The sequence below is a fragment of the Scardinius erythrophthalmus genome (genome assembly GCF_964197995.2).
Source record: "Scardinius erythrophthalmus genome assembly, chromosome: 6".
NCBI lineage: Eukaryota > Metazoa > Chordata > Actinopteri > Cypriniformes > Leuciscidae > Scardinius > Scardinius erythrophthalmus.
Genome location: NC_138226.1, coordinates 9,599,851 through 9,622,928, shown reverse-complemented (window position 1 = coordinate 9,622,928; position 23,078 = coordinate 9,599,851). Strand labels below are relative to the sequence as shown.

The 23,078-nt window shown below is 36.0% G+C and overlaps 3 protein-coding genes across 5 annotated transcripts; 1 reads left to right on the top strand and 2 right to left on the bottom strand.

Moving 5' to 3' along the window:
• Positions 1–355: 355 nt before the first annotated feature.
• On the bottom strand, positions 356–2,609 carry adat3 (adenosine deaminase tRNA specific 3). 2 transcript variants are annotated; one of them, XM_081368437.1, is made up of 2 exons: positions 1,885–2,033; positions 356–1,566 (listed from the first exon to the last, which is right to left on the bottom strand). In XM_081368437.1, the coding sequence occupies exon 2, from the start codon at positions 1,535–1,537 to the stop codon at positions 533–535; it is 1,005 nt and encodes a 334-aa protein (XP_081224563.1). In that variant the 5' UTR covers positions 1,538–1,566; positions 1,885–2,033; the 3' UTR covers positions 356–532. The 2 variants fall into 2 exon arrangements, with proteins under 2 accessions (XP_081224563.1, XP_081224564.1); XM_081368438.1 differs by lacking the exon at positions 1,885–2,033 and adding an exon at positions 2,420–2,609 and having other exon boundaries at positions 385–1,566.
• Positions 2,216–6,559, top strand: osgepl1 (O-sialoglycoprotein endopeptidase-like 1). Of its 2 annotated transcripts, none has more exons than XM_081368435.1 (7): positions 2,216–2,588; positions 3,386–3,773; positions 3,856–4,060; positions 4,652–4,800; positions 5,572–5,702; positions 5,792–5,863; positions 6,425–6,559. In XM_081368435.1, exons 1-7 carry the CDS (start codon positions 2,395–2,397, stop codon positions 6,507–6,509), a joined length of 1,224 nt encoding a protein of 407 aa, XP_081224561.1. In that variant the 5' UTR covers positions 2,216–2,394; the 3' UTR covers positions 6,510–6,559. The 2 variants fall into 2 exon arrangements, with proteins under 2 accessions (XP_081224561.1, XP_081224562.1); XM_081368436.1 differs by having other exon boundaries at positions 2,265–2,588; positions 3,533–3,773.
• On the bottom strand, positions 6,541–22,136 carry ankar (ankyrin and armadillo repeat containing; the record flags this gene model as incomplete). The annotated part of the gene is made up of 22 exons (XM_081368434.1): positions 6,541–6,834; positions 6,941–6,987; positions 7,079–7,275; positions 7,406–7,515; positions 8,447–8,564; positions 8,820–8,978; positions 9,070–9,192; positions 9,278–9,384; positions 9,483–9,644; positions 10,274–10,427; positions 11,751–11,992; positions 12,180–12,348; positions 13,432–13,679; positions 14,705–14,809; positions 15,021–15,229; positions 15,838–16,039; positions 17,161–17,362; positions 17,463–17,643; positions 19,164–19,276; positions 19,795–19,958; positions 20,054–20,491; positions 22,070–22,136. 22 exons carry the CDS (start codon positions 22,134–22,136, stop codon positions 6,686–6,688), a joined length of 3,666 nt encoding a protein of 1,221 aa, XP_081224560.1. The 3' UTR covers positions 6,541–6,685.
• Between the last annotated feature and the right edge of the window lie 942 nt (positions 22,137–23,078).

Sequence of the window (23,078 nt, the reverse complement as noted above, 5' to 3'; positions counted from 1 at the left end):
ATCATGTTCACTTATGCTGCATTTATTTGATCAAAATCACTGTAATATTGTGAGATATTACTACAATTTAAAATAAATGTTTTATAGGTTAACGAATTTTAAAATGTATTTTATTCATGTGATGCAAAGCTGAACTTTCAGCATCATTACTCTAATCTTCAGTGTCACATGATCCTTCAGAAATTCTAATAAGCTGATTTGCTGCTGAAGAAACATTACTTATTAGTGTTGAAAACTTGTGCTGCTTAATATTTTATTTAGAATTTTACTTTTTTTTTACTTTTGAACATTAATATGCGTGTGTGTGTGTGTGTATATATATATATATATATATATATATATACAGTATAAAAATGTAGGACATGCCTTGGTCTGATAAAACAAATACAATATTTAAAATGTAGACAATCCAATTTTATTTCCATAATTTTTATTATGGTCCTATTAAGAAAAAATATTTGGCAAGAGTTACAAAACAAAATTAAAATGACAATTTTAAATATTGTCTATTAAGAACAACTTCTAAAAAATATTATTTTTTGTGTAAAGCCTCACATGCATTCAGCATCACTGCTTTAAACACTTCAAAGTGATGATTTAAATCTTTTTGGCAATGAATTTTATACTTGGTTCCCAAGGCACCATCTGCAGCGGGTGCTCCATAAAACACTCTGTTGATTCTTGAGTGGACCAAAGCCATTGCGCACATCACACAGGGCTCTCGTGTGATGTAAAGGTCATATCCAGTGCAGATGTAAGGCTGACCAGTTTCTTTCGAATTGCAGCCATTCCTAAAGAACTCAGAGCTGCTAAATTGACAGGCTGGATATTTTTCGTAATTGTAGGCGCCTCCTCCTTGCCCACAGGCCACAAGATCAATACAGACCATGACAGCATGATGGAGCGGCTGAGCGCCACGCTTACAGTCATGACCCACTGCAACAATCTGCTCAGATTCTGGGTCAACAATCACAGCGCCCACCGCATCCATTCCCATTTCCCGACCTGATTTTGCAGCCTGGATTGCTGCCGTCATGTAGCCTTGCATTTTAGCTTTCTGATCGGCATTGAACAACTGGCCCCTCAGAGCAGACGTCACTTGCTTGTCCTCATGAAATGACGTGGGCCAGTGTTTACTAGCTTTTTCAAACTGTGGTCTGGTCAGTGGAGGATTGGCAGGTATTTCAACAAGGAAAGGTTCACCTAAACCACTGGAGTCAAAAGAATGTGAGTGAAGCAGATCAGCAGGCAGAACTCCTTTGGCCACATCCCTGGCCAAGCACACAATGACCTCTAAAGGATGAGGGCTGCTTTTGTCTTTGCAAGCCCTCACTCTTTTTATGTGCTGCAGACCGGGTAGAGGGTAGATCAGGGAAAGCTCTTTGACCAGGCGAGTTGTTTCTCTTTTCTCGATGATGGGTGCTGCGTAGGCCGGCAATAATTCAGTGTCCCGGGACTTCTCATCAGAGAGAACAGGAAGAACATCCCAAGTGTCACATTTGTCCATTTCTTTCCTCCGTTTGACTTGTGGTTCCATCTTGTTCTACTCATTAAACGGATAGCATTCTGTAGAAGCAGAATGTGACAGTAAAAGGTCAGGTTCAAGTGCGAAAATGTCCTCATATAAAAAAAAAAAAAAAAAAAAAAACTATTTTAATATATTGATAATTGCAATAATTTATTGCATGTATATGTTACCCTATATATATATATATATATATATATATATATATATATATATATATATATATATATATATATATATATATATATATATATATATATATATACTGTCTCCGAAAATTGACATTTGCCCAACTACCCAAAACACAAAAATGTATGAATTTGAATTCAGACATACACTTGGGCCTGGAAGACCATTACCTTATTTGAAGGAAGCAATGGACGTTAAATATCAAATAATAGTTGAAAATAGTCGAACAAACTATTTCATGTCAGCCAAAGTGTGAAGAATTCATCTAATTCAGTGTAAAACATCCTTCCCATGTGAGTGTTCATCCCTCCTGTATTATTAGCCCACTGGAAACAAGCACTCTATAATGGTTCCTCTTTATTTTGAACTCATGCTAATTATAATATCGTTGCTAAATTACTCATATTTATTTATTTTTATATAAACCATAGACATCTTTTTTTCTATGCTGAATTTATAATTTACAGCTTAAGGAACAACTAACGGAACCCAACTTCGCGTGTTGTGAGTGGGACATGTTTATATGTAACGTCTCGTTTCATACAGGGTCATGGATGGATTTTTATAAGTTAAGAATTATTTTTGAGTTACTTGAATTGTTGAAACGTATGTGGTCTTTCAGACTGTTGTCCAGTTAAAGCGACCAGTGTTAACGGCAGTGAATAATCAGTGTTATCAGAATGTTTCCGTGTGTTTTGAATGGACCTGTTCGTTGCTGGATGAAGCACTGCACATCTAGAGCCTTCACTGCAATGCGCCCTAGATTAGTTTTGGGGATTGAGACGAGCTGCGATGAGACAGGTGCGGCTGTGCTGGACGACACTGGAATCATTCTGGGGGAATCTCTGCATTCTCAGAAACAGACACACCTGGAGTAAATATTGCCACTAATTTCATTCACAAATAACCAATCTCGATAAGTTGAGACCGACATAGACTAACACTTGACTTATCACGTTTTCAATATCTTAAAGGAGCAGTTCAATCAAAAAGGACATTCTGTAGTTATTTATTCACCATTACAATGTTCCTAAGCTTCAAAAAGGACAAAAACATCATACAAGTGGTCCATATGACTAACTACAAGCAGTGTTATTTTTGAGTATTTTATATACTACTGTAAGATTTATTAATATTTTTGGAATTGGCTTTTATTTTTATATTTACAGTTTTCATTTTAATTTTAGTTCAAGCTTTAGTAATTTTGTTAAATGTTTTTGTCATTTTTATTAGTTTTAGTTGTTTTTATATATTTTATTAAGATTTAACTTATTTCAGTTTTAGTGTTGTAGTAATTTTAGTAGTTAAACATTTTATTTCACTTTAAGTTTAGGTTTTTTAGTCGTGATTCACTGAAAATAACAGCTTAAACATTCGTCTGTGAATAACTTCTTGAATACTGGTATAAATATATACAGTATATATATGTGTGTGTGTAAACCAAAATGTCAATTTACTTTTGCTTTTATAGACGATCTTTCATAAATGTCAGGACATTTTTAGGTTAGGTTAGTTCACTATGTGAACTCAAAAGAAAAAGCTAAAGAGGGATTGAAATATACCTAAAATACACAATTTGCTTTATATTTAAAAAAAAAAAATTAAACGGTATAAACATGATGTAATTCCTGCTGTATTGTTGTGTCCTCTATTTGATTTGTTCTCTTACAGTTCGGGTGGAATTATCCCACCTGTGGCCCAACGCCTACACAGAGAAAACATCTGTAGAGTTGTCCAGGAGGCCTTAGACAGAAGTGGCATTGAACCCAATGAACTCACAGCTGTGGCCACAACAGTAAAGCCTGGTCTCTCCCTCAGCCTCGGGATCGGCTTGGATTTCAGTCTGAAGTTTGTGAGACTACATGAGAAGCCGTTCATCCCTATACACCATATGGAGGCCCATGCCCTCACTGTAAGAATGCTGCACCCTGTAGACTTCCCTTTTCTCGTGCTCCTTGTCTCTGGGGGTCATACTCTTCTTGCACTGGCCAAAGGAATCGATGAGTTTCTTCTTCTGGGGCAAACATTGGATGTAGCAGCTGGTGACTCTTTAGATAAGGTATCAGGATTTCACTTAATATTCAAATACAAGAAAAACTGTATGTTTGTCATAAACGATTTATCTTTCCTTTCAATGATAGATTGCTAGAAGACTTTCTCTTAGGAAGCACCCAGAGTGTTTGACTTTGAGTGGTGGACAAGCCATAGAGCTTCTGGCAAAAGAAGGGGATCGGCGTGCATTCCACTTCAAGACGCCAATGGGGCAGATTTACGACTGCAACTTCTCTTTTGCTGGTTTGCAAAACCAGGTGACAATGGAAATTAAGAAAAAAGAGAAAGAAGAAGGTACTTTATCTGATCATTTTAAACAATAGAACAGGTTATTTTCCGAAACCTAGTGAGCTGCCTACTGCTTACATAGACAGCTGAAACAGCAGCTTATAAGTGACCCTATATAGGCAGCAACTCCACATGTCTCTCTCTCTCTCTCGCTCTATATATATATATATACATATATACATATATATATATATATACATACACAGATATAGCACACACAAATATTGGGCAGATGTAATGCATTTTAATTAGATGTAAACTTTTTTTTTCCTGTATAAATGAACTATATATATTTACAATCCAAATGTCTCTTGCTCTATCCGCCAGCTTGTCACAGTGCATTATGGGATTGCCTTCTTAATCATCCACTGGAATTGGGACTGATTAAACATCATCAAAAATGTGGAACCTCGCTTGCATCTGTAGTATGATGCTATGCTGTAGTCTGACCTATGATGCTTAAAATACTGCCTAGGTAGGCAGCTCACTAGGTTTTTATTTGATTGGAGATGCAATACAATTAGAACAATTTATAGAACTCTGTATTGATAATAATCAGTTTTGTATTAACTGTAAGACAGTGTTGTGTTTCCTCAGGTGTTGAAACAGGACAATTATTATCATGTGTTAAAGACATCGCCGCTGCTTCACAACACACCGTTTCATCTCATATAGCCAAACGAACACATCGTGCCATTTTGTTCTGTAAATCCAAAGGTCTTCTACCACAGCACAATCCAACTCTGGTAAGTTCCCTGCACCTCAGGACTCGGATGTGGCATTTCATATTAAAGAGGCCTTATTATGCCCTTTTACAGTCTTGTTTTTGTTTTGCGGTTTTACTAGAATAGGTATTCATGCTTATATGTTAAAAAAACACATTCTTCATATACCTTACATTTACATTTCTTCCCAGTCTGTCTGTAATACTCTGTTTAGTTCCGGTCTCTATGAAGCTCCTTCGTACGGAAAGTGCAATGTGCTCTGATTGGACAGCTGGACCAGTGTGTTGTGATTAGTTAACTGCTTCAAGCGTGTTTCAGAAATGTCACACCCCTTACCATAGCAGCAAGTTTCAACACACTACTAACGCAATTAAATTAGGCCTTACTCTTTTTTTTTTTTTTTGCATATTCCTCGGGCTGGTTTTATTTAAATGAGCAATATTGTGACGTTAACGTTCCCGGAAGAAAACACAAGACTACAATCGAGGCGTTTCAGGGAGCTATGAAACATCGCTTACTGATGTAGAGAATAACTCCATTTGGACTTTTTCATTTGGACAGTTTAGACTTTTTGCTTTGTAACTTTGCAGACCTTTTTCATGCTCAAATAGCAACATTACACACTAAAGAAAGTTGAAAATGTAAAAAAGCATAATATGTCCTGTTTGAAATTTACTCTAGCTTCGCTTGACCATTTTATAATTTTTAAAAACTTTTGAGAATTGATATTTGGTAAAAATTCCACTCTATCACAACCAAAATTTCACCTCTTCGTCTTGTGCACCTCTATAGGTTGTTTCAGGAGGAGTAGCAAGTAATGAATACATCAGACAGACTCTGAAAATCGTCACAGATGCCACTGGGTTGCATCTACTGTGCCCTCCGTCAAAGCTTTGTACTGATAATGGAGTCATGATTGCATGGTAAGGTGATAACATTGGTGCACATCGCCTTACAGCCTCGATTACATGCATAAGACACTCTGACTTTTGTTCCACACTATTGTTCTTAGGAATGGCATAGAGAGACTAAAGCAAGGAAAGGGGATCATGTCCCATACCGAAGAGGTCAAATATGAACCCAAGTAAGTTAAAATTACATTTGCTTTGTTAGTTACTAAATTTGACCTATTTATGTTTTCAATGCATGTTTCTGGTCTTACTGTGCATGATTTAACAGTTCATGTCATTTCCAAGTAAAAAAAAAAAAAAAAAAATGTTTTAACTTTCAACATCAAAATGTAATAACTTGCTCCGCCTATTTTTTAACCACCTGGGTCCATTCTATAATGTAATGCCCACTTGGATAAAATCTCACTTTATATTATTTCCCATTAAATATCATTATTAATTACAGAAATAAAACTGCATTTTGTTTACTTTAAAAGTTTTGCACAAACTGGTTGTTGTTGTTTTTTTTTTTGTCATTTTAGCCATACTATACTATGTTCTAAGAATTTCTAAAATTGATTTAAAAGACTAATACATATAAAAAGATTCATTTAAACTTTCACTCAAATTAATCTCCTGATATTGTGCATTTTAAATGAAATACAGATGTTATATATATATAGAAGTATTTCCAGTCTTAGACTTTTGGACCCTATTGTATAGTGTCTGTGCTGACAAACATTTTTTTTTTTTAGGGCTCCACTTGGATTAGACATCACATCAGAAGTTAAAGATGCTGCAATCAAAGTTCCACTATTAAAACTCAGGATAAACTCTTGACATTGTGTTGTAAGGGAATTTGCATCTTATTAATAAATGACCGTTTATTTAAAGAAACAAATGTTTCTGTTTTGCATATGCTTTTTGTTCAAAGCTTTTGATGTTATTTCTCTTCCATCACCTTTTGGTGTGCATGGATGTGCCAGAGTTCATGGCCTTTCATTGAACCTCAGTGGTTAGGTACTGTGGAAGGACCCCTGTCCCGTTCTGACTCTGGGGTTTGCCGTTCTGGCCCTCTGTTTTATACGGTGCGGCAAAGGAGCCGGTGTTTCTCTCTCACCGGCTGCTGACTGACTACACCAAGCATTCAGTCTCTTCGTCAGTCCTGGTGAGAAGTGGTATAGCGCAAACAGCTGTATGTGAGATATATTCCTCTTTGCTTTAGCCAGCATCACAATATTTCTGTGTCATACACAAGTCAACTGAAATACCTTTATTATCACGGTGAGGCACAGGAGGGCCGCCGTTTATCTCCAAACTGCAATGGAGAAAACAGAAAGAAAACAAATTATGCTTGTGAATTATCTAAGGCCTCATATTCAGTGACTTCCTGTATAAATTTAAAGCACCTGAGGGACGGAAACCCTATTCTTCTCTGTCTTTCAAACTCTTCTGTAAAGAATTGTGATATTCTGGCATCTTGTGCTAGATTCTTCTTTAGAAGGTCATATATGTGAGGGTTTTTTCTACATTTTGCCAGAAGCTGTCGATGAGCAACGCGATTAGAGGTCAGGTAGCCCAGAGCACTTGCACAAGCTGTTCGAACCTAAAATGTAGGTAGGAAGAAAGTGTATTATTTTAGTTTTAAAATCCCATGAATGCAATTTTAAGCACTTACAGTATTTTTATAGATTGGGAAACACTAAATTTACATAAGCTAATGAAACACTATCTACCTCTCCATCTTCTGAGTCCAGATGAGCAGAGAGATCATCTATAGCACCCATGGTGACAATCGCATCAGTAATACCTGCTCTCGTGTGAGCCAGACAAGCAAGTAGTTGTGCTGGATTAATACAAGATGGAACATTACACAAGATTATTTTCTCATTTTATTGATACACACCACTAGGGTTCCTCAGATCTTGCGCTGGGGGGCCAATTCCCTGCAAGGTTTAGATCCAACCCTGATCAAACACACTCAATCACTATTCCCTACATTAGTCCACTAATACAGTTCACTTGAAGAGGTGAATGCGAATTCGGACAGCTGTTGAGCGTACATCGGCTGATAATGTTCACTATGGTTTCAGACACCTCTACAAATGGCTGCACCCTTAAATAATGCCCTATTTGAGGGTATAGGGTTTGATTTTGGATTCAGACATAGATCCGTGAGTTGGATCAGGGTTTTGAGCTGAACTCTGCAGGGTAGCGGCCCTCCAGGACCGGATTTGAGGAACCCTGATACACTATTGTTCAAAAGTTTGGGGTTTGATTTTTGGTTTAAATGTTTCTATTATGCTCACCGAAGCTGCATTTTTTTGTTCAAAAATACAGCAGAAACAGTAATATCATGAAATATTATTACAATAAAACAATACAATTTGATTTTACTTTAAAATGTAATTTATTCCTGTGATAAAAGCTGAATTTTCAGCATCATTACTCCAGTCTTCAGTGTCACATGATCCTTCAGAAATCATTCTAATATGATGATTTGCTGCTCAAGAAACATTTCTTATTTTTAGCAATGTTATTAATATTTTTTGTGGAAACCATGATACTTTTATTCATTCATTTATTTGAAATAGAAATCTTTTGTAACATTATAAACTTCTTTACTGTCACTTTGGATCAATTTAATGCATTCTTTCTGAGTAAAAGTATTAATTATTTTTATTTTACTGTTTTTTTTTTTTTTACTCCAAACCTTTGAACAGCGGTGTACATTAACACTGCATGTTTGCATTATTTTTATAAGCAGGTCCTCTCACCTGCAATGACTAGAGTGGTGGATTGGTCAGACTGCAGTAATTCAACAAGATCAGTGACTCCCCTTGCAGTCAAAGTCACGTCATCTGACCCACCAATTACTCTGGCTAACACAACTATCTGTCAAACATAAGATGTATATTTAATTACCTGTTTTTCCAGCCCTTAACAGGTGTTCATTAAAAGCATAAATCTGTTAATGTTTTGTTGAGAACATACAATACAATGTCTGAAATCACATTAATTTAGATTTTTTTTTTTTTTAGTTTGAAAAAAAAAAGTTATGTAAAATGTATACATTTTAATTAAAATGTCTACAATACATTATTTAGTATATATTGTATATTGCGTATAAATTCAGAAACTTCTGACTACCTGAAATGCAGCTTTTGCTCTTTCGGTCTCATTGTCAGAATTCAAAAAAGTTTCATATGTCTTCATTGGAATTCCTCCCATTTGTCGAATTGCCTTCTGTTGTGCTTTGTTGTTGTATGCAAACAAAGATAATGCAAATCCAGCATCCAGACATATGTTCTAAAAGAAATGACTTGAGCAGTTAATTTCGACAAATACATTTAGTATATCAGTGGCATCAAATAAGCAAGTTTAAAGTGGTATAAATTACTTTGTTTTCAGCCCTCATGAGCTCCAGAACAATTTCATAAGAGAAGTCCTCTTGTTCCCAAAATTCCCTTTGGAATTTTTGGTTCCCCATCAGCACACAAGCAAGAGTCTGAGCCACTTGTACCTAATGGGATTTAAAAACACAATGAAGTCACTTCTTGTTTAGGGTGATGGGTATAAAAAAAAAAGTTTTTGAAAATAATTCTTACCTTGACCTCAGGAGATTCATGGGATTGTAAAAGCTCTAATAATATAGGAATGGCCTTTTCTCTGTAAATTTTCTTTTGACTGTTTTTATTAGTAGTGAGTATCACTCCTGCAACCACAAAACAAACATCTTATCATTTGCGCTATAACAAAGCCATTTATACCACAAAAAAATTTATAAATGGAAGAAGAAGTGTGAGATATTACCAATGCACAAACAACCCAAGGCTTTGATGACACTGAGCAGGGTCTTCAGTGTTGTTCGGGACCCTCGAAGCAAACGCACCAAAGGCGGCACCCCTTTCTCCCTGCAAAAGCCTTCCTGATGGGTACGACTATCTCGGATAAGCGCTATCGCCGCTCGGCACCCTGTGAAACAGCGAGATACGTGCAGATAACGTTCTCCGGGGGGTGGAAAATTTCTTCCAAATGTGTAACGATATGAAGGTGTGGACAGTTCTGTCTGAAAAAGTTTTTAAGGAACATCTGTCAGACAAAATGTTTTAACAGACGATCCAGAGGAGACCCGATCCAGACACCTGACTGAAGAGGAAGCACTTTTGGAATCACAGCCTGTAATCGGGTCATAGCTTAACACTAATAGCAATACAAGAGACGGAGCCACTCTTGTAAGCAATGTTTACGGAGAAACCCACTGGGGGAATAACATTCCACTTGCATGCCTTCCTGTCTTATGAGTCTAACAGATCGGTGCTGTCTCAAGACAGGGGAAGTGCTGGCCGCTTACCCGCTGGACCGGACCTGTTCTGTCAGTGACAGGGAGAAGCACAGGCAGTCAATCTGCTCAGTTTATCCAGTGCCTGTCAACACGTAGTCAATGGGAAGCTGTTTTTATTGCATTTGGTGCTTCTTCTGTCTGGACGACAGCTTTACAGCAAGAGTGTTACTTGCATTCATGGGTGACTGATTGGTTGGATGGAACTGGGTGATGTCTTTTGGGACGGTGTATAATGAGACCGATTTGTATCTGGCCTTACCCACGTATTGCATTTTGTCTGAAGAGGACAGAAGAAGGCCAAGGATGACAGGGTAACCCATCTGCTCTGCCATGAGTTTCTGTTGCTTCAGAGTTTGTCCTGCCAGGGCCCACAGAGACGTTGCACCCTGTTCCCGCACGTCCAGCTGGAACACCTGAACACAGGGTGAAGGTCAGAAAGAGTTTACTGTGCCAAGGGTTGACTTGCAGCTTTATGCAGTACGAGAACCGGACTGTGTCGTTTAAGCATATTACGAATACTGTTGGCTTGTTTGTATGTCGCTTTGGATAAAATCATCTGCAAAATGAGTAAATGTAAGTTATCTAGAACCCTACAGGTCATTTAACCAAAAAATCTGGCCTTTTTGTGCTAAATTTAGCAAATTTAACCCTATAAAGCCTCCTGTGTCATATTTGATATGCACATTTCTATGGCCTTCACAATCTACTACATGCCTTCTGTCGTCTGATTGATAGTTTATACTTTTTTAGCAAGCATTTTGGTACAATTCTAAAAATGTCCTGCTTCATTTTGCTGTGAAATCTTTAGTAATGTTTATGTTTATGAAGTAAATGTGAAAATAATTTGAATCTTTTTTAAGATGAACACCTATTGGACTCAAGCAACTTGGGTTTACTTGATTTTAGTTTAGGAAAAACCATGTTAAAATGTGAGTATCAAACACCAGCCTTTGAGGAATGTTTATTTGTACATCTGTCAATCGTCAATGTATTGGATTGCTTTATGTGTTATGCCCCCACAATAAAAACTACAGAGCTTTGATAATAAAACTAAGCATTTAAATATCATCTTACTAAGACATATTATTGGGAGATATAGAGTGACAACTGAAATTAATATGCATTTTATGCATGTGGTCTGGTCTGCCAAACGATTATAAAGATCTCATTGATTTGCATTACAAGGTAGCAACATTTCCTCTTACTTTTTGGCCATATGTGTAAATAAAGTAAAATCACCAAATTTCATATTTTTGCACAATCAGTTTTCTGAAAAAGAGAATTAAGGTGTTTTTTTCCTTCTCAAATATGAGCTCCATATTCTAACTAAAACATTAATAATCACTAAATCAAATAAGGTAATTTACTAAAATAGTCTTTAAAAAGTGCTTAAAAGATATGCACAATATGGTCTGTAGTGGCTAAATCCACATCCATTTCACTATAGCAAACTTAACAAAAACATTAAAGCAATTCATCATAATTCTTCACTGAATAATGTATGTGACTCTAAATAGTTCAGGCACTAATGGATGTAAATCAGGGGAAACATTTTCCATGACCAAAAAATGCACCATTCCAAAAATGGTGAAAAACAGCTTTATATTGATTTGTTCTAAGGCATCCCTGCAATGTTTTATTGATGTGCCTGAAAGGTCAAGAACTGGCTTAGTTACCCAGAGGCAACATTGTGCAATAGAGGTTTGAATAGCATGCTAAAGCTGCAATTACATTACCTTTAAAAGTTTTAAGAGATAGTTATCAGCCGATTGCCCGAGGAAGCGCTGCTGTATGTCAGGATTGTGACTGGCTATAGATTCGAGCGCTGTGGCCGCCTTGACCTGAACAGATATCTTCCTCTCTCGCAGGGCTTGCACCAGGGCACCGACCGCTCCCATCTCACATATGAGCTCCTGGTTCTCCCTGTGACCCCGAGCCAGCTCTGCAAGGGCCAAGCAAGCCTCTTCCTGCAGTGCTTCTGTCAGGAAAAACACATACGTTTAATCTGAAGGCTATTGATTTCAGAGTTTCTCCTTTTGAAAACAACAGCAAAAAGGTTTGGAACAACATGAGAGTGAGTAAAAAATGACAGGATTTCCAGTTTTGAGTGGTCTATTATTTTAAGAACAGATATTTGTTATTATTTTCCAGAAGGTAAACAGTACCAGAGTTCACAGACAGGAATTCGACGAGATGTGGAACTCCTCCAGCGTGTGCAACAGCAGTTTGGTTGCATTGGCTTCTGACGCATAGTGTTCGTATGCACCTGACAGCATTTACTAGCACATTTTGGAGGTCAGAGGTCAGGAGCTTCACTACTAGGGTCACCCCACCCTGCACAAAAATGTTTGAGAATTTGTTAAAAAAAAAAAAAAAAGAAGCTTTAAGCCCGTTCACACCAAGGACGATGACTATAAAGATACTGATAAAATAGTTCTAAAAATCGTTCTCTAATATAGTATAGCAGAGCTCACTCCACTTTCAGAACGATTTTATAAACATTGACAGCCAATCAGAATCCATCCTGCTGTAACGAGCTCGAGCATTTAAAGCGGCAGACGAGCACAAGCTTAGAATAAACAGAACAATATCGCCCACTCAACACTATTTATAGTTATCTTTATAGTTATCGTTCTTGGTGTGAACAAGCCTTTATACTGATGGTGAAATCTTTGGAATAATTACGATTTTTTTATTGTTTTTGACAGAAGTCTCTTCAACTCACGAAGGCTGAATTTATTTGAACAAAAATACAGTAAAAACTGTAATGTTAAATATGATTACATTTTAAAATAACTGATTTTACTGAACCAGTCTTCAGTGTCACATGATCCTTCAGAATCATTCTAATTGCTGATCTGATTGCAGATCTAATATGCTGATTTGGTGCTTAAAATGCTCAATTATTAATAATGGTTCTTATAATTATCAATGTTGAAAACCGTTTTTGCTGCTTAATATTTTTGTGAAAACTGACAATTTTGCATGATTTTTTGATGAATAAAAAGTTCAAAAAAAAGAACAGCATTTATTTAAAATAGAAATCTTTTGTAACATTATAAATGTATTTACTGTCATAATTGAATGAATCCTTGTTGAATAAAAGTATTAATTTATATACTTTTAATAAATCCTAACTTACTTAGCCCAAACCTTACATGGTAGACTATCACGGTTTCCACAAAAATATAAGCAGGACAACAGTTTTCAACATTATAATAATAAGAAATGTTTCTTGAGCACCTAATCAGCATATTAGAATGATTTCTGAAGGATCATGTGACACTGAATTCAGGTGAGCAGAGGAGACTTCAAAAACATAAAAAAAATCTTTATTATTCCAAACTTTTCACCGCCAGTGTATAAGCTTAGGAACTCTAGATGTGAACAGATAGCATAAAAAGTATCTTGGCTCACCAGCTGAGCGATGAGGCTTTGGTGCTGTTCGCTGTGTCCCGCCAGATCGGCTAGTATAACAGCACAGCGAGAGTGCAGCTCAGGCTGATGGCCGCTGAGGAGCTTGATCACCACCGGTACGGCACCATGATGCACCAGATCTTCACAGACTTTTGCATTCTCTGACATTTGACACAGCACAGCTGTAGCCATGCACTGCACAACCTGTCTGTCCGAACCAAGCAGGCCCACCAGCGCTGGAATACCTCCTGCAGTGCAGTGACTATCATTAGGCACAAATATAATGCAGTCTTCTAAAGGCCAATTCACACTGCACCGACAGATGGAGACCAATCGCCAGATGACAGTACGTCACTTCTTCACACTTCATTCCATGTCCCGACAAACGCCAATTCAACACGTTCAACCAAGTGCCGACTGTTGGCGTTGGTTGGTGTCTGTCGGTGCAGTGTAAATTGGCTGTGAATCTTCTAGCCCAGTGGCTCTCAACTGGGTTCGCTCAGAACCCAGAACTCAACAGTTCCAATATTGTTTATCTTACAAAGGTAAAAAAGAGCTTAAATTATAGTGTTAGGTTGCTGAAAGTGAGAAATGCATTTATTGAGCTATTTTTTGTCCTGCTGTCAGAACTAGGGGTGTAACAATACATCATGATATTTTGAACAAAGCCAAAATAGATATAAAATGGTCACTTTTTTTTATTAATAATTCTAACTCGAATGGTAAACAATTAACAAAAAGTACTGTTCATTAAAATGCTACATTTGATGTTACAACAGGAATGGACTTGGACTTGGCTCAAATGCCACCTTGGCAAAGGTGACTAAATAGAAATATTCATTGTTCTGCTTAACTAAAAATACAGAATTATGTCAGACTAATATGCTTGCACTCTGTCCCTGACTACATACATTTAAAATGTTTTAAATATTGTATTTTATTATAGAATAACGTATTTCATTTTTAATTTATTAATAATAATTAATAAACAAGCTGAAATGTATGACCTTCTGGGTTTACCCTATTTAAAGCACCATTGCCATATCTGATTAAATCTACATAAACTTTCATTTTGGGTAAACCATACATATTATCGCTTTCCACAATACATGTTGCATTTTTTTGTATTGCGATATATTGAAACATGATCTATTGTTACACCCCTAGTCAGAACAGACACATGACCCATTTTGGGGCCACAACCTACTAGTTGAGAAATGTAATAAAATAATCTTCTGTCTGAAATTAGCTTGATTATCAAGATATCTATGACCTGCTTCCATTATGTCCTCACAGGAGGACTCAGTGTTTACACAAAGAGCCTCAAGACACCTGAGGGCCATCTCCAACCGCCTGGTGTCCTCACTCTGGATCATTTCTGCCGGAAAAAAAAGAGGGAGACCAGGCAAATCATTACCACAATTGCAAATTTAAAAAAATAAATGAATTACTTATTGATTTAAATAAATTATTTGCTACTCATCTAAAAGTTTGAGAAGCTGTTTCACTCGGATATACGTCACAATAGGGAAGAAAAGACAATAGAGACTTTCGTTTCATGACATTTTAAATCTGCTACCGTATCATACCGACAAGAATCTTCCACACAGGAAGCCCATCCAACTTCAGCTGAATGAGGTGTCTAAGGACATCTGTGTGAAAGTAAAGTGCTGCCAGGTGGACAGTGTTATTGCCCTTGCTGTCTTCCTCTCTCCAGTTCGCCCCACTGGACAACAGGACGTCCAAAGCTTCCACTGAACCAGAGGTCGCTGACAATAAGAGTGGTGAACTACCATACCTGTAAAATACCCATTATCATGCATCTCTAAAAAAACCACGGTGTTTCTGATTATTATGATGAAAGAAACCCTATTAAATACATGCATACACTTCTGTTCAAAAGTTTGTTGTCAGTGAGATTGAAAAATAATTCCTTTATTCAGCAAGTATGCATTAAATTGATCAAAAGTGATTTCAATTTTAAATAAATGATGTTCTTTTGAACTTTCTATTCATAAAAGAATCCTGAAAAGAAGTGTAACACGGTTTCTACAAAATATATGAATTAGCACAATTGTTTTAAACATTGACAATAGAAATATTTCTTGAGCAGCAAATCACCACATTAGAATGATTTCTGAAGGATCATGTGACACTGAAGACTGGATTAATGATGCTGAAAATTCAGCTTTGATCACATGAATAAATTACATTTTAAAACAATTTGTAATATTATTTCACAATATTACTGTTTTTACTGTATTGTTGATCCGTATTGAGACTGTATTGAGACTTTTTTCAAAAACAAAAAAAACGTACCCACTCCAAACTTTTGAAAAGTAGCGCGTACACATTAAAATATATAATATTTTTACAGTTAATCTATTGCTCAAATATATCACATACTCAGCAGGGGTCCTCATCTCCAATAACGTAGGGTCTTTCCTGCATAGTGCTTGAATACACGCCACCTGGCCGTAGAAGGCTGCAAAATGAATAGCCATCCAGCCTCTCTTATCCACAAGTTTATAGTCCGCTCGCAGTGCTAGAAGACAGTTTAAGGATTCCAGAGAGCCACATTGTGCAGCGAGGTGCATTGGTGTGAGCCCTAAAAGAGGGGGAAAATAGTTATCAATGGCATCTTTAAATACCCAATGCAAGGTTTTAGCTTTTTAGAGTGATTTTGAGCTGTCACTTAATAAATAAAGTGGTTACAATTTATTTTGATGGTCCCTCAAACATTCTGTTGACTATAAGTAAAGTTGCACCTACATGTCAACTAACTCTCATTAGAGTATTAATAGAGTATTAGTAGACTGGTAGGGTTAGAGTTTGGGTGAGTAAAGTAAGTTGACATGCTCTTGCAAAGATACTTATAGTCAGTAAAATATTGTTGATAATACTGTTGGAGGACCATCAAAATAAAGCGTTAGCAGACATTAAGCAGACAGTCAACTAATACTATAATGACTGGTAGTTGACATGTACAGTAGGTGAAACATTACTTACAGTCAAGAGAATGTCTAAATGGGACCATCAAAAAAGTGTTACCAATAAAGCATAATAATACATTATTATTATTTATATTATTATTATTGGTGTGAGCCAATAAAGAAACATCATTGGTTACATCCGTTTTAATTTTATTATTGTCGTTGTTGATATTATTATTATTATTGGTTAAATGTATTTCTCTTTTAGGATATGAGAGCTTTGATACTACAACTAATAATAATAATAATAATTTGTATTATTACATTTTTATTAATCAATTATTAAATTATTATCATTAATATTCTTTTTTTTTTACTAATAATTGATCAAATATATATTAATAATCAAAACAATTATAATAATTATTATTATTATTAAAGATGGCATCTTTAGATGTGTTGTGTCGGGTTTGGCATCATTGGTTGCATCTGTTTTGCCTAATGAAATGACCTTTATAAATGTCACTTAGTACATTGAATACATTTTTATATAAAATGTATATTTTACAAAATAATTATCATTAGTAGTAGTAGAATTGGTTGCATTGGTCATAGATTTTTTCTTTCAGGAGTTTCCAGTATAAGACCCTTACCAGCTCCTTCTATGAATGGACCTCCAACACCTGGTTTTCCTGCCAATAAAAAAATAGGTACTGTAAGAATATGATGAAATGTCTATAAGCTTCTAAAGGCCTTTAAATCCAGCCACACATGAAGAGACTGATAATGTGCTGACCTGTGTTGGTGAATCTCTCGCTGCGAGTCTGGTTGAGATTGACTCCTGCTGCAGCGAGCTGAAGGACGATGTGTGATTGGTTGTTGGCCGAAGCGTGGTGAAGCAGAGAGAGACCCTGCTCATCAAGAACATGCAGGTGGGACGCCGGGTTCCTGCGACTTAGTGAGTGGAACGCTGCACACAGTCCTCTCTCTGCTGCTGATTTCAGCCCAAATGCCACGTTCTGATAACACATTTTTGATGTTTAAACACAGAGTATGTAAATGGAGGAACTCGGAAACCAACTGATTGTCATTTATCACCTTGCACTTTATTGCTTTTGTGCAACCAAATGTTTTCTTGAACTGCTCGTGTAGCTCGATGTCCGTCAAGGGCAGTCTCTTCTCTTTGAGGGTTTTGATGGAAGCGGTTAAAGCCCCCCACCACTGAACCATGTTTTGTTGGGGATAAAGCGATTCTAATTCAATGGAGATGACATTATAGCTGCAAAACACAAATGTAAGTTAGATGCCATGCAAAGCAACAATCTACGTGTACAGTATTTGGTAACACTTTATTTTAAGGTGATGTAATTACATGTTACTACATGTACTTAATATAGTAATAACAGAAAAATTATGTATAATTACAAGTAACAAACCCTAACCGTAAGTACATGTAGTTAATTAGTATTACTCAATACTTATATGAGTAAGTAACTATACCTTAAAATAAAGTGTAATCCAGTATTTATATAATTGAAAATATTAATACATGAATGTTGTTGTTAGGGATTATCTGAGTTTGTGATATGTTTGGATTGGTTTTGTATTATGTTTTAGTTCAGTGCCTCAGGCACAAACGAAGAAGTTTTTCCTTCGCGTACAGACGACACCATTGTCAAAACGATCCCAATTCACACTGATCTGCGAAAACGACTGAAAACGGTGTATTCTGCTGCCAGGCCATTAGATGGCAATGAAACACTATAGACTGAACGCATGTACATGACGTCATCGTTTTCAGAGATTCACATTTTTGTTGTTTACAGGGAGACCGCTTTCGAAACCTTGCACTTTGAAACCCGTTTTTAAAACAAAGTCTGCGTTTTCAGGCACCCAAAACGCTGTAGTCGTGTAAATGAATGGCCAAGGGTAAATGAATGAAAACGGGTTTCAAAGTGCAAGTTTTTGAAAACAACACCCTTACCATTTCCGTGTACACAACAAAAACACAAATCTGTGAAAACGCAGACATGGTCATGCACATGCCTATTAGGCCTACGTGTTAAGTCTGTAGGCTTTTTTTGCAAATGAAAGGATACAGATATTAACAGTAAGAAATAAGGGGGGCATACAGACATCATAACAAGTGGTTATAAGAATTACACAAAGCAACACAATATAACATGTTGTCATCATGAAAAATTAAAGGTTCCTTGCAACAGATTCAAGGATGATAGTTTTCGAAGCCTTTGTGAAGATAAAATTTACCCAGAAGACAAAGTTATAATACAGTATTATCAGGATTAACATCCTTAGAATGAAAAAATTATAAATTATGTAATTTGTTTCTATAGACATGTGCGTTCGGCTCGAGTGCACTGCAGTAAAAGAATGTGTATTTGCGAAGAAGAATGTGTATCTTTCTTTACCAACTACTTGTCTGGCATGAATAATACAGCGTTATTAGTCGTTTTTACAGATCCGTGTGAACGGGGATCGTTTTGATAATGTTGTCATCTGTACAAAAGAAAAACTTTTCCATTTTTAGCACATCGTTTTCGTATCGATACGCTGGTGATTCTGACCAATCACGTGAATGTGTGATCGTCAACGAGTGGATCTCTGAGCTGGTGTGAGTAAGTGGAGGCGGGGCTAATTTGCATATTCATAGAACCGTGCATACTTAACGAGTCAAGGCAGTAGAGTTACATTTAAGCTATTTTAAAGCATGAAGAAAGGAAAAATTTTGGTGATCAAAGATGAGTTTTAAGGGATAGAATTTGTGACAGAAGTGCTGACCTTTTCCCTTCAATCTCACTGAGTGGAATTGGAAACTGTGTTTTATAAGAGTCCTGACGAAGCAACTCATGAAGGTAATTGGCTGCTTGAGTCTGCAGAGTTCTGAAAGCCACCTACACACAAAATAAAGAAAAAGAAAAAAATTCAAAATATAATATCAACTTAATTCTGTAAACAATCTATTTAAAACCCTAAAATACATATCAATGTCTGATTCTTATCAAATGAAATGGTTATTTCATTTAACAATCCAGAAATTCATTTATATTACAAGGGATTAATAATATATTTAACTATATTCATATTTTAAATATATTATTATATTTAATTGCATACAAGCAATATTAAATATAATTTGTATAATTTTATTTGTATTATTGGTTTTTATTATTGGCACATATGCAATTAAATATTACAATAATAATAATTATTATTATATTTAATATTGTCTACATGAAATTAAATATTATTATTATTATGTTTTATTTATTTACTTCACAAACAAACAAATACATTTTATAATTATATTTTATAATAAAATTTTATTTATAATTATAAATAAATTTTATTGGATTCTATAAGCTTTGCATTTTTATTAAAACGGAAACTGTCCTAGACTCATCTCTCTCACCTTTGTTTCCTCAGTGATTTCATCAAGAGGAGGAGTCCCCAAATCAAATTCAATCCCTCCATGAAGGTGAAAATACTGATCTTGCTTTTGTGAAAAGTGCTTGCAGGCAAATTCTGGTCCAAGAAGATGTGGAGGAACCTCTCGTTCTGTTTTCAACTTGTCGTCTTTAAGCATAAAAACAGGTTTTAATTTACCAATGTCAGAGCATCCACATATTTATCAGGCATGGCAGTGATAGCAATCAAAAGAAAATGCAAACCTGACAAAGGTGGGAGCATTTGAGACAGATTAGGAATCAACATCTTTTTCCTCAAAGATATCAGCAAGGGCACCAGGAACGTGATGAGCTTCAGGTAGGCGAGGTCTCTGGAGACTTCTGCATTCCTCTCAAGGTGCTTTCTCACCACAATAATGTGTTCAGACAGTCTTTTCTGTAGCCTCTGGTAGGTGGCCAGATCAATGTTGTCCTCGGTGAGTCGGACCACGTTAGACAGGCTGTGAGTCCCCTCAAACACAAGGAGATTCTGGTGCTGGCGGACAGAGGTCAGGTAGGCGCTCAGCTTGATCAGGATGTTCTCCGAGTATCGTGAGAAGAGATTCTCTTCGTCTGCGCTGTTCGGTTCATAGGTTGGGTCTACATCGATGTTCTCCTTATAAATGTCCTGATAACATGGATCATCTGAGATGTCTGTGAAACCTGATAAGACAAATCAGTGTTATTTTAGTATCACTGCAATGCATATATTGTATTTAAAAATATTATAGTTTTTTTATAAACTATAGTTTTAAATTTTAAGACTTCAGATGCAAAAATCTCTAAGCCCGTCTGTAACGTGTAAGCAGGGACGAGGCAGAGAGGGAATCCAGATGCAAGCACAAGTTTTAATTGACAAACATAAACACAGAATAATCCAGGAACAACAGTAAAATCCATAAAGAGAAGGCAGGAGATAACTGAATAACTGAAGCACAGAGGTTTAAATAGACTGGTTAACAAGGGGCTGATGGACAGGTGTTGGTGATTGATGTCATGGGAACTAATGAGGGTAACTATGGTGACAAACAAGGTACAAGGCAAAACAGGAGCCAAACGCAGGAAGTGAACACAGAAACAATGGCTGGCGAACTAAGAATATACCTTCAACATAAAAGTCCTACAACACACAAGACAGAACAGGGATCATGACATCGTGTGACATTTTTATTCTATGTTTCGGTTCAGTAATTTAATTTTAATGGCAATGAAAGGGTTATTAGTCAGTTATTGAAATGCCTTATTTGCAAAAAAAGTTCACTGACAAGAGTAAAATTAAAAACATAAAATACTCAGAAATGCTCAAAAATGTCAGATGAACTTAGAGGTTTTTGCATCTGACGTCTTCCTATATAATATTTTATAATTATTTATCAATGAATTATTAAAATATAATCATCAAATATTTAATAATATATTTATTATTATATTTATTATTATTTAACATTTAATCATATTTTGTTTTTATATTTTCCTTTTATTTTTAGTAATTTTGTTGTGTCTTTTTTTTTGTCTATACAGGCCTAATTTTTATTGATATTCAATGAATTTTAGTTGCACTTATTTTACATCAAGTACAACTTTGTCTAAACTAGCGCTTTATATATTTTATTTTATTTAGGTTTAAGATTATTTTATTTCATGTAATTTTTGTAGTAACACTTTACAATAAGGTCTCATTAATTCACACTAATGCATTAACTAATATTTTTACAACATTTATTAACTTTTATTTGAAAATGTTAGGTAATACATTCAGATAATACGTTCATTCAGAGCATTAATTAGCCTAACTAATACAACTTTTGACCTTAAAATGTTTTAGTAAATGTTTAAAATTAACTAACAATTTAACATTAAGATGAATAAATGCTGAAGAAGTATTGTTCATTGTTAGTTCATGTTAACATTTCCACCTGTTTCAACTTAAAAATGTAAGTTCAGCTTTAATTTTTTTAAGTTAAATCAAGTTAAAAGCACAAGTCATTTCAACTCAACTCACTGTTTTAAATCTTGATTAGTGCTGAATTGCTCTCTATAAGTTGACAATATTTGCTGTTTCAACAATTAAGTTAAAAAAATGACTTCTAAAGTGCATTCTGTCCTGACGTGGTATCAACTTACAAATGTAAAGTGTCACTATTTTAGTGTCATTTAGCGTATTACCGATAGACTCCAAATGACATTATTACTTTCACACCATACTTTGGCTGTTCTGGATCGAAATAATTGATATCTCACCTGCATTGAGGAACTGTTCAAGCACATCTTTCTTAGTTTGAGGCACACCATCTGAATCAACGGGCATGATGGATCTCCATAACTCAGAGAAGCGCATGCGTTTTTCTCTAGAAATGTAACTCCCGTGCCAGAGAGCCTTTATGGTATAATCTATGTTTATTAGTATCTGACCGACTTTTGTATCGTAATATGCTGGTGGTAACTGGCACGTGGAGCTCTGGTCATAGTTGGGTACCAGATTGATAACAGGAACTTGGTTAAAACCGTATATTCCCACAGTCAGCTCCCTCACAATCTGGTGGACCACTTTGTAATCCAGGGGCAAACATGCGTCAAAGGGAGCCAGAATGATTATGTTGGGAGCTAAGATGTTCCTCATCTGTCTGATGATGCCTGGAGGAGCATCCACAGGCTGGTTGTGCACTTCACCACTGAGCAGCCAGTTACTGGAGGTCAGGCTGAGCACTTCTTGCAGTTCCCTGCGGTCATATTTCTGCAGTAAAGACTGAGCGGTCAACGCAGCACGAACAGCGCTCTCGCTGCTCTGGTCGGATGAGTTCTCCATCAAAACTTTATCAGTTTATTTCAGAAACAGACCATTGAGAGATTCACCTTGAGAGATTGAGCTGTCCGATGAAATGTGTGATTTTGAACAGTGTTGCTCTTAGCAACCAGTGACGCATAATGACCGTTCTTCTGTAACTCTTCAGATCAACCCGTAGATGGTGCTGTTGCACGCTTTCGCGGTCAAGGTGAGTGCAACATGCAGGATCAGCTCATAAATAAGGTGTTACTTAGTATTTTTTTATTTTTTTTTTTATTAGTTTATGTAACATGGACAGTGCACATTAATTAACATTACTATAAATGCGCCAGTCATCTGTAGTTCAAGACAGAATGTTACAAAATCACCCTAAAAACAGATTTAAAAAAAATTAGTCAATTTTTTAAATAAAAGGAAATATGTAAATTATTATAAAGATATGCGCAAAATCACATTATTTTTTTT

Excerpts from the sequence above, each read along its gene's own strand:
- adat3 (XM_081368438.1), bottom strand. The coding sequence starts at position 1,537 with ATGGAACCACAAGTCAAACGGAGGAAAGAAATGGACAAATGTGACACT.
- osgepl1 (XM_081368435.1), top strand. The coding sequence starts at position 2,395 with ATGTTTCCGTGTGTTTTGAATGGACCTGTTCGTTGCTGGATGAAGCAC. Across the intron at positions 2,589-3,385 it reads CAGAAACAGACACACCTGGA|TTCGGGTGGAATTATCCCAC; the intron begins GTAAATATTGCC and ends GTTCTCTTACAG. Across the intron at positions 5,703-5,791 it reads AATGGAGTCATGATTGCATG|GAATGGCATAGAGAGACTAA; the intron begins GTAAGGTGATAA and ends TATTGTTCTTAG.